The sequence below is a fragment of the Halichoeres trimaculatus genome, unplaced genomic scaffold (genome assembly GCF_033239565.1).
Source record: "Halichoeres trimaculatus isolate MK-OKI-2021-1 unplaced genomic scaffold, fHalTri1.1 fHalTri1_scaffold_19, whole genome shotgun sequence".
Taxonomy (NCBI): Eukaryota; Metazoa; Chordata; class Actinopteri; order Labriformes; family Labridae; genus Halichoeres; species Halichoeres trimaculatus.
In genome coordinates this window covers 26,214,942-26,225,821 of record NW_027437197.1, presented here as the reverse complement: position 1 = coordinate 26,225,821, position 10,880 = coordinate 26,214,942, and the positions used below count along the sequence as shown (strand labels likewise).

Here is a 10,880-nt window from a genome sequence, read left to right as displayed (position 1 = left end):
TTGAGGCACCACCGGGCTGGGCGTTTGGAGACAGGTCAGTTAAACAGCAGAAAGTTTAACTTCCCAGCTCCACACCACGTTGCACACATGCTTGTCATTCCTTCAGCCTCTGACCTCCCTGGGCCTACCTTTTACAGCACCATAAAAACACCTTGTTTGTGCTTATTATTATAATTATTGTCTATTAAAAACTGTTTGATTGCATCAGCAACTGATGAGAAATTTTTAAGACATGTTTTATGTTGTATTTATTTTTATTTTTGACTGCTTATTTTGAGCGGGTCTCAAAGCCCGACAGGAAAGAGAGGGAAAAAAAGAACATGTCTTAGGGGGTACACACAGCTGGCAGTAAGTCACAAGTACAAATCTCATCCCTTATAAGTGATCCACAGTGATTGTGTCTAAGTACCATTATATTTTCTACAGTTGTAATACTCTTAATTTTCTTCATTAGAAAGCATTTTGAAAAAAAATACAATAGCAAAAATAACATCTTTTAAGATTATAGAGGTCAACCCAACACCTTCCAAAGCTAAAATCATCAAGCAATTAATCTTTAGTGACACAGTGCCAAATCATAACGAGTGTTTTCTCAGGAACTTTCCAAAAACATCAACAGGTCTGACCTGTTCATTTAATACAACCAGAGACCTGAAATCAAAACCAGGTAAAGAGTCTGATCTGGTCTTAACCAACCATGAGTGCAGACCTTTGCAGCACTGAGTCAGTTACTATGGAGAGGAAGAACTTCCCTCGTAGAGGCAGAAACCTCGGGCAGATTAGTAGAACTAGTGCTTCGTAAATCCACTTCCTAGCTGATTGTTGCCCTACGTGTCTATTCTCCCCCTCTAATGGAGTCGCTAAGTCAGATATTCTAATTACAGAGAGATTTTTCATTAACGCATGAAGTTCATCTTTAAGAACTTGCACCAAAATAAATAAATTCTACTCCTAGTCTCCAGATGACTTGTAACAACATCTTCCCTGAGTGGGAGAAGAAAGTCCTGCAATATAATGTAAAACAAAGCACAAAATAATGACTTACAATTAACTCCAAACTGCTCTGTTATTATGTGGTTTTACAGCATGCCTCAGGGTAGTGCATATGGACCCTTGAAATAGCTAAGGCTGTAATTAAGGCTGCAGCATTTCCCCTGTTTTTACACAACCCACACAAAAAATACCTCAGACCTAACATGGAGATGCAGGTTGGTCGCAGTGCTGCTAAACAGGGACCAGGAATGAGATGAAGATTCTAAGTTCTATTAAAAACAGTACTCAGTCTGTAGCAGCAGGTACTGATCAAGAGACCATACTGCAGATGGTTGCCACGCTCCTGTACTGACATCTAAAGGACGAGCAGGATATGTCGCTGCTACACACACACACAACAGTGACTGTTCTGGATTTTAAAAAATTAAGACTGCAAAAGAGAAAAAACTTTTTTTAAAAACAAAATCTTTATTCAAAATTACAACAATTCACAGTTCATTAGGAAATACACCACACAAATATTTGTGATGAGTATTTATTCAAATATATCACTTTGGTTTAACTTGTACCCATATGCATGAATGCTGAAAACTGGTAAATCAGAGCATCAGTTTGCAGCAATGCGTCTGTGATCAGTTCTTTGCTAGACAAATCATTTTATTTGCATTGTAGTTGAATAACATGATATAAATCAGATACAGCAGATATTTTTGTCACCAGAAATAAGGTATGAAATGTTGTCGAGACAACACTAAAAAGGCCTAAAAACACTTCTTAAAATATTTAAACAGACTGAAAATGTCATGAGAGCCTTTGTTATGCATTATTCAAAGAGAAATGAAAGATAAATAAATAATAGACAAAATCCTTTAGACTTGCTCAGCAACGCCGGCTGTGTTAATAACACGAGTTGATTACTGTACAACGTTTGCATTATTCTTCAGCTTGTCAACACTGACAAGCACAATAATCCCGTACCGTGATCTCAGCCTCCAATCTTTCCCAGTGTTATATGGAAAAATTCAATTTCCATTTCTGAACAACATTAGTCACACTCCTCAAGGAATCAAGAACATTCTGACTTCATCAGCTGAGGACTGTCAGGGTGAAGGTTTCTCTCAGCGACAAACACATACATTATGAAGTTACTGCAAAAGGAAGCCCTAAATGACCTCCGAGTTACGTACCCATGGCAGGAAATACTGCAAACACTCTTGTAACTGAATGTTTCCAACATGGACTTGTAGAGTTGAGTGAAATAAAAGATTTGTGCTTTTCTAAGCCAATGTAAAGAGAATCATAAAAGTGTCTAGCGTCAGTAATCTACTCAAAAAGACTTGTTAAAAAAAAATAATAATAACAGTGTAAAAACTTAACATCGAACAGAAAGCACCATTCCTATTTCATGTAATGTTATGACCGGAACAGCAACATGAACACTGCAGTAAACACCTCCTCCACTTCAGACATCTTTCCAGGCATGTTATCCCTAATATTGCACATAATAGATCGCTTGTTGTCTAGTACAGCTACCTCCACCACTAATCATTAAAAATCTATAGCAATATAACATAATAAACCTTGGAAAATCTAAACATCATCTTTTATAAAATTATCTGCTCTACTTGGTAACATGGAAATATTTCACACACTGCATATTTCAGTTATTTCAACGCAAATAAAGTTCTGTTGAAGAGTTTAACCTACTGCAGCGAGGACTTGGAAAAAAAATGGAATAACACTTTGAATACCATTTCAAACAATCCTATGCCAAGTGCTTAGAATTGCCTGTTATTTAACATCAAATAGTTTCATGGAAAATCCACACCACTCACCTACTGCAATACACATTCTTGTCTGTAATCTCTGAGAACATACAGAAGAGACTAACACTTTACTTTATTTAAGGCACTTTTCCGCCTGCGGATGGTCGGGATCAAGCAAAGTCGTGTTTGGGAATTCAATTCCAAATAAAGCACAACCTACTTGACTCATAAAGCTGTGTCACAAACTTAATGTGCATTTCACACTAACTCAACTTTTTTTCATGTAACAAAATTAGAATTATATTTCTTTGCAACAGAAGATCATTTCAGTCAGCATATGCTTTGTCAATGTAAGGACACACACACGTGTGCAGTAGTAAAAACTTCAATGAGTAAATACGCTTCAACAACTTCACGTGTAGTGCACACAACTTACCCTGCACAACATCAAACTTTAATTAACAATATCTGGGATGTGTGCTTGGATTGCACTACTAAACAAACAGCTTTCAGAACCATTTTTAAGGATGCTGTCAGAGAAATTTGACTCAAGTAAAACCAAACTTCACAGAACAGCACCCATGGCATCTTTTCAGATTTGTCAAATATTTGTTTCTTCCATAACACAGAATGGGTAAAGGTGAGAAACTGTTTTCATAACGTCTGTACAACAGTGGACAAAAGGGGAACATCATTACACCTCTGAGTTTCCCTTTCATCCCGTGTGCACTGGATGTGTACTGCATGATACTGAGCACAGTCGAGGCTCCACTCGTGTGAGTGCCTGCCACCTAGAGGTTAAGAAATGTCGTAACACAGCTTTCATGAAGCATGAGTGTTAAAAAAATCATTTGGTTCTTGCTATTGAACTGTATGAACAAGTATTGTAAACCTGTAAGAGTTGTAAGGGGTAAGATTTGAAATGTACTGCATTCAATTTTTTGTAAATAGCTTAAAAAAATGACACAAATAAAAACAAGTCTTGTTGCAAACTGAGAAACAAATATCAGGCACAGTCATTTTTGTAATCACATTCCAAGATGTGGGCTGTTTTTTTTTTAACAACATTACGTTGGTACTACATGTGTTGTTAGTGTTCACTCTAATGCTTCAGGTGCTGTTTCCTTGCTCTTGCTCAAACAGAAGCATGGCCAGCTGTGAGCGGGAACCAACACCTTCCATATTACTCTGAACACACCTATGATAGATGTCTTCACTGAGCCGTGGATTGCATTCTTGGTACCTGTACTGTTGGTGCAATGCTGGCTCCACTGCCCTGAACACATGTAAACCTGAATACTTCACAAATATGTCATAGATGTCTAGTGTTTCTAGAATTTCTTCATTCTCTTGAACGTCTGCCGCCATGCGTGTGCGTGTTGCCATGTAGTCGGAGTTGTAAAAACAGGCTTCTTCAAATGACCTGCGGTCAAAATGGCCTGCTTCTTTGACCAGATCAACTGAGACAGGATGCTCCTGGTTGTGAAATGCCACATCAGGATTGAAATCCTGGAAATGGATCGGGAAAAACACCTGCCAGTTGTTGATGGAATTCATGCGGCAGCGGTTCAGAAATTCAGGACTAATATTGGTGTTGGTGGTGGCTAAGAAGAAGAGAGTGTCAACTGGGTGTTTCTTTGAGAGGATATCCATATACTTTATCTGGGATGGTGTTTCTGTCTTGACACTTATCCATGGGATTTTTACTGTAGGGTATTTGTGTTCATAAGCATTTATCTGAGTCTTCACACTGGCAAATATATCATTCTGATTAACCTGCTGTGCCTCCACGGGATCATAAATAAACAAGAATGTAAGGACAGCATTTTCACTCGTCTCAAAAGCATTAGAGGCAAAAACCTCCAGGAAATGGTTGACGTATGTCCTGTCCTGGAGAGTGAGAGGTATGATGATGTGAACCCTTGTGGCCTCTGTTACATAGGGCATGGGGATGATCTCAATCCGGCTCAAAGGGCGCAATAAATGGACCCTCTGAGTGATTGAACCGCTATAGCCCTTTTGGTTTACCACCTCAAGCTGAAGGTCCAAGGTGTACTCCATGCCTCTGACTGGGTCAAAGCGCCTGTATCCATTAATCAGCTGCTGCTTCTTCAGGTGTAAGACAGGCTTGTACTTCTTATTGAGCTCCCCCATGGCTGTAGCAATGACATCAGCGACATCCATTCGATCAATACCGTGCAGTTCACATTTTGGAGAGCCATCATTGCATGAATAAATCTCCTCCTCTGTAAAATACTCCCACTTCAAAACCTCGAACCGGGATTTCGGCTCAAAGGGTGGATTGATCCCCACAGGCCACTGTGCACTCCTGTTTCCCTCAAAAGCTACGACACTCACATTTATTATTTCAGCCTGTGGAAACAAAAGACATGTTCTCATCTTGACAGCCGCCAACCCTGAAATTAAAGGACTTAAACTGTAAGTACCAAAGCAAAACAAAGTGTTCTGTAGAGAAAAGTCAGGTGTTACCTTCAACCCTAGGCGTCAAGGGTTTGTTGCGCTTGTAAATCAGCTTACCTGGAGCTTAGCAATCTCATCGTAAGTCTTCTGGAGTTCAATCTCAGTGAAGTATCTGTGCAGCTGGTACATCTGTTCTGGGTCAGACACTGGATGGACAGCCAGAGCCCTCTTGAACTGTTCACTCTGCTCTTTATTGGGATCAGAGTTTTTTCCTAACTCATAGTGATGGTACTGTAGCCCCTGAGAAGACAAACAAGTTTCTTCATTGGACAATTTAATACTGGATGTCAAAAACATGTAGAGTGTTATTCCTAAGTGAACTGTTGGACTTGACTACCTCCATGTAAACAGTGTTGCTGGTCCCATGTATTCAGCAAAGAATAATGGTCCAAATCATTATCGCACTGATAATCCTGAGGTTGACTTTTGGAAATAGCAGATTTTCCTACAACTCAAGCTTATTTTCCCTCATTTCCTTTTTCATCACCAGGAAATAAATTTGTCCTGGGAATATGAGGTTTAAGGAAGGCTGGACTTTCATTTAGTTAGCTCTCTTTTTATATAACATATGATAACTGCATGATAAGGTTCAAAAAGTGAAGGTAGGAATGCTCAAACCCTCTTGTATAAATGGCTGACATATGTCCCTTGTATCTCACATACAGATCCAGCTATTTAGACTGAAAACAGAGTAAGCACATAAGGAGCTTGAGTGATTAAAAAAGTGAATCCAATCTTATCAGGCTATTAAAAGAAAAAGAATGGAGACACTGCTTAACAAAGTAGCAAGGCCACTCTATTGTCGATAGCTTGCTGCCTTTACGGTACCAAAAGTGAAGCATTGACAAGCCAAACAGACATCAACTCTCTCTCTCTTAACAGAAATATATTGGTGTTTCTGCCTTTGAGTTGTTTTCTTTACAAATACCAGAGCTCCTCCGTTCCCTTCTTTATCAACAAAGCTCTGCTGGAGCTACTCTGGCTGAGGAAACTTTGGTTAGCCATGTGAGTCACTCTGTATTCTGTGACAAATGGTTTCTTGGATGTTGCCAAAAGAGAAACAAGGGAAGTGGTATAAAGTGAAATAATTTGACAACAGTTCATGAAAGTAGCAGTGGCATGAGACAAGCTCTAACAAAGTCCAAACAAATAAAGCTGAATTTAACAAACGGTTGCCTGAAAGGGCAGTGGGACAGATCAGAGCTCAACACAGCTTGTTTGACCTCTAATGCTAATGACATTAACGGGGCAGAGCATGTTGACCCACAGCGGATTTTCACACCACTGAACCCAAGCAAGGCTGAACTCAGCTGTCCTTTGCTTGCCTGTTTACTTTTTCTGTTGCTGCTCCAGCTGTGAGAGAAACTGAACTTAAATTTGCTGAAGGATATTAGAGACATGAACAACATCTTGACATGAGCTTTGTAATCACAGTTCACAGCCAGTAAACTTTAAGAGCTGTCTCAGCCCTGACAGTTCGTGTCAGCCACTGCTGTAACCGATCTCAGAATGACAGATTTCGTAATTCATTCGAGCCAGAGCTGAAAACAGAGAAGGCCCTCTGGATTCTTTTTCTTTGTAACTCTTATTCATTGTAACAATAAACCGTATTGCTGTGTTCCTTTCATTTTCTGCTACTGTTTAAATAAACAGCTATAAATAATTACTGAATATTGTATGAATTTTTGAGAATAGAAATGTGTGACGTGGATACACTTTACCTACCTCATACTCTCCGACACAGTTAGTGCTTGTGTAATCAATGATGCATCTCCCCAGCCACTCATCAGGACGTGCACTCAGGATATCATTCCTACAGTTTTCCAGGAAGGGCTGAAGTCGGAGGAGCAAGGTTCGGGACAACAGGTACCCGAACCCACCATAGCAGTACTTCCCTTCCATCTTTCCACCAATGAACTCCTCAGGTCTGCCCATATAAAGCTCTCTGTCCATACTGAGGTGATCAACGAGGCTTTTGATCCTGTCCGCTTCTATGTAGGCATCATCTTGGACAAAGTAAAACCAGTCGTACTCGTTGATGTAATGTTCTAAAATGTATTTGATATTCTGAAACATGTTCCATATCAGTCTCTCGTCTCCATGAGCGACAACAAACATGCCATGAGGAACTTTACGGCTGCGAATTCCAGTGAAGAAGACCACTGTGTCCAGGTGGTGACTGATGGTGCGATTGACAGCTACACCGAGGGTGTTTATTGTGTTTCTGGATGTCAGGACTCCAACAAAGAGACGTTCTCGCATTCCCAACTCTGTGCTTATGTATTTAGCTCTGAAAAAAAACAACAAGGCACAAGTTAATTAATACTGCTTTAACATACCAAAACCTTTCATAAGAGAAACATTTTTTTTATGATTTAATTTGTACATAACCTTGGTGTAAAGATGTATCTCTCGCTCTCTCTCTCTCTCTCTCTCTCTCTCTCTCTCTCTCTCTCTCTCTCTATATATATATATATATATATATATATATATATATATATATATATATATATATATATATATACACACACACACATATATATATACATATATACATATACACACACACACACACACACATACATACATATATATATATATATATGTATGTATGTATGTATGTATGTGTGTGTGTGTGTGTGTGTGTGTGTGTGTGTGTGTGTGTGTGTGTGTGTATATATATATATATATATATATATATATATATATATATATATATATATATATATATATATATATATATATATATATATTCTGACTGACTGTTTCATTCCAGTTTATTTTACAGCTTTTGTCAAATGTCAAAAATTAAAAATTTTAATGCATCACTTTGCATTCTTTATTTTCTTCATTTCTTATTTTATTGTCTCTTTTAATTTCATTTGGAAATACTGTAGTCTCCACACAATGAACAGGTTATAGAAAACTTTTTTTTCTTTAATAGTAAAGCAAACTTGCGGTTTTATCTTTTCTGACCGAGCCCGCTAAGCTCCATAAAACTGTGAATATCCATACATAGAATGAGATACCGCTTGAACAAGATTTTTTCTTTTCTTTCTTTTTTGTTTATACTGAAGTAATATGGGAGGTGGGGGCAGGTTCAAATAAGCATTAATCTTCCACCTGTCCTCTCTCAAACACTGCAGGAGCTTGTTTTCTTTTTTTGCTTTCATTGCTATACAGTGTGTCTGGATATATAGATTGTATTATCTTTTATTAAGAAATGCATTGTTTATTTTTTGTGGTTTATTTTATGTTTGAGATGAATAAAGATCAAATAAAAAAAACGTATTTTGCAAAGTTTCTCCAGAATGAGAACACTCTGAAGGTGATGCTTTACACGCACGCAAGGTCTTTTCAAAACCAACCTTGAGACCGTCTGCCTGTTTACAGAGAAGATGAAGGAATGAATGTAGCATGGATGAAAAGCCCCCACTTTAGTTCATCTTGGTTGAAGTCAGAGCATTCAGAATTACAGCTTCCTCTCTCTGATGCAGTAAGGAAATGTGAAAATAATGATTTTCTCCTAGGGAATGTGATTAGATATGTGTTGCAGACCTCAAACCCACATGACAAGTGTCACATGTACACCTAGGGTTGTGCTGAACTGCAAGTACCGAACTATCCCCATATCCAAGGGATTGGCTCCACCGCGGCCAGCTGGAGCAGTAGCATACGATGTAGTGATATATCTGCACTAGCCTATCAGCAACACGCAGTCAATCGACCATATTTCTTCGCTATACGAGCATACCTGAAAACTTTTTTGGGGGCACCCTGCTGAACTTGTTTGTATGGAACAATCCTTGGTTCGAAATCTCCGTCGGGCTCCACGTCGTTTAGAGTCGATATAGAGTTCGGCTTCCGGGCTCCCTTAAGCTGTCCATCTTGACTCAAAGTCGTATCCTCACCATCTTTGGCGTCCGAGAAACACGCTTCTTCTGTCCAGTTCACACTGAGTAAACTCAACGTGAACCCTAAAGAAATACCGATAATCACCGGGCCGACCGATCGAAGGACAGAAATAAGCGCTGAAAATCTCATATTGTGCTCCACAGACAGACCCGCAACACGCCTAAACAATCCACATGGAATTCTGCCCACGAGCAGACCGACGACACATAAGTCTCCCACGAGGAAGTGGTATCACAAACTTCAGGAAAAGGTATAGGTTGTCCCATAAAATTACACAGGATTCTTACGTGTCAGTGTAGCCTCTACCTGGCTCCTCCCCGTCCAGCCCAGGCTACAGGGGCGGGTCTAGATGCAGACAGTGGATGAAGGCAGGTTCCGCGGGCTGGAAGGCTGGAACAAGTAGGAGAAACCGGGGACAGTTTTAACAGTTTTTGGTGGTGAAACGGAACACGGAGAAATACCGACCATGATACAAGAGTTCCAAAGACTTGTCTCTTCAACATGACTGATTATTTCTTTGAAAAAAATGCATGTTTACAAAAAAAAAAAAACCTTAAAAAGTTGACCAAACTTCCCTATATATCAAATGTGACACAAAATATGTCATAAACAAAATAATAAGGCAATTTTTTTTTGCAGAGTTTATTAAAATGGTTGATAAACATCTCAGTTCCCAAAATTAGAAGTTTTTGGCAATTTTTTAATGGGTCAGACTTTACAGGTATAAACTACACTAATCTTTATACATTCATAGTAATAAAACAACTGTCTCTGGGTGCATTAGCAATGAGCTAGCTCGGCTTACAGCCAACAGCTAAAATATTACCACAAACAATCTGAATAAAAGAAAGCTAAATAGACACATATTCAACATGGTGTATGTTAAATGACTTCAACTACAGGCTGCGTAATCACAAAAATAATTTAAGAAAAAAAAACTCTCTAACCTCAAAATTATGTTATTCCTCATAAATTTGGCTGCCAGTATGATGATTTGGGGTATAAAGCTCTTTTAGGACTTTGTGATTGTGGTTTACAATTTCTGTTATGCATTTCTTGTTTTTTTTTCCTTCATTACTTTTGCTGAACGTCGTTTTCTTTGGCCTGCTTCCACTGAGTGTAATAACATCATCAAATGTTTCGATTCATTTCTTTTTTTTTTCAGATTCATTCAAGCTATTAAACTCTGATTAAACGTTAGGGGTTAGTCCCAAAGTTTATAAGTCCACAACTCATTATGAACTGTTATTTTTTCTTCTTCTTCTATCTGACAAGTTCTGTGAACATGCAAAATCTTATTTTATATTCATCAGAAATGTAACCTCAAAAGTTAAAGCCTTTATGTGTGCTTTGTGATAAAGTAGGGAAGGGTGACCATATCTAAAAACCCTGAAAAGAGGAAACCTTACTCAGCATCTTGACGATACTGCAAAAATACCCAGAGATACTCATAGATGACAAAATAGTGTCATAAAACATACAGTTATTTAGAACATTCCCTTTCTGTTTGAAGTGAATTTTTATGTAAACATAAATAATTCCCCACAAAGTGCTGAACTGTAATGAAAAGGGAGGTAGCTTGAAATTTATTTTTCTTTCAGAAAGATGTAAATAACGCCTCAAAATTTTAGTTAAGGAAAAAGAAAAATATATATATATTCTTTAGTTTCTTGCCTTTTCTTTTCCCCTTTTTTTTCTTTTGTAAAGAAAAGAAAAAGAGAGATC

The 10,880-nt window shown here is 38.4% G+C and overlaps 1 protein-coding gene across 1 annotated transcript; it reads right to left on the bottom strand.

The window, feature by feature from the left end:
• Positions 1-1,471: 1,471 nt before the first annotated feature.
• LOC141808896 (chondroitin sulfate synthase 2-like) lies at positions 1,472-9,498 on the bottom strand. The gene is made up of 4 exons (XM_074695671.1): positions 8,995-9,498; positions 6,966-7,530; positions 5,298-5,480; positions 1,472-5,132 (listed from the first exon to the last, which is right to left on the bottom strand). Exons 1-4 carry the CDS (start codon positions 9,282-9,284, stop codon positions 3,870-3,872), a joined length of 2,301 nt encoding a protein of 766 aa, XP_074551772.1. The 5' UTR covers positions 9,285-9,498; the 3' UTR covers positions 1,472-3,869.
• Between the last annotated feature and the right edge of the window lie 1,382 nt (positions 9,499-10,880).

What these genes read in the sequence shown, in the direction of transcription:
- LOC141808896 (XM_074695671.1), bottom strand. Translation starts at nt 9,284, where the DNA reads ATGAGATTTTCAGCGCTTATTTCTGTCCTTCGATCGGTCGGCCCGGTG. An exon ending in GCCCCCAAAAAAGTTTTCAG is followed by an intron (nt 7,531 to 8,994) that starts GTATGCTCGTAT and finishes GTTTTTTTTCAG; the next exon opens with AGCTAAATACATAAGCACAG. An exon ending in ATGAGATTGCTAAGCTCCAG is followed by an intron (nt 5,133 to 5,297) that starts GTAAGCTGATTT and finishes TTGTTTCCACAG; the next exon opens with GCTGAAATAATAAATGTGAG.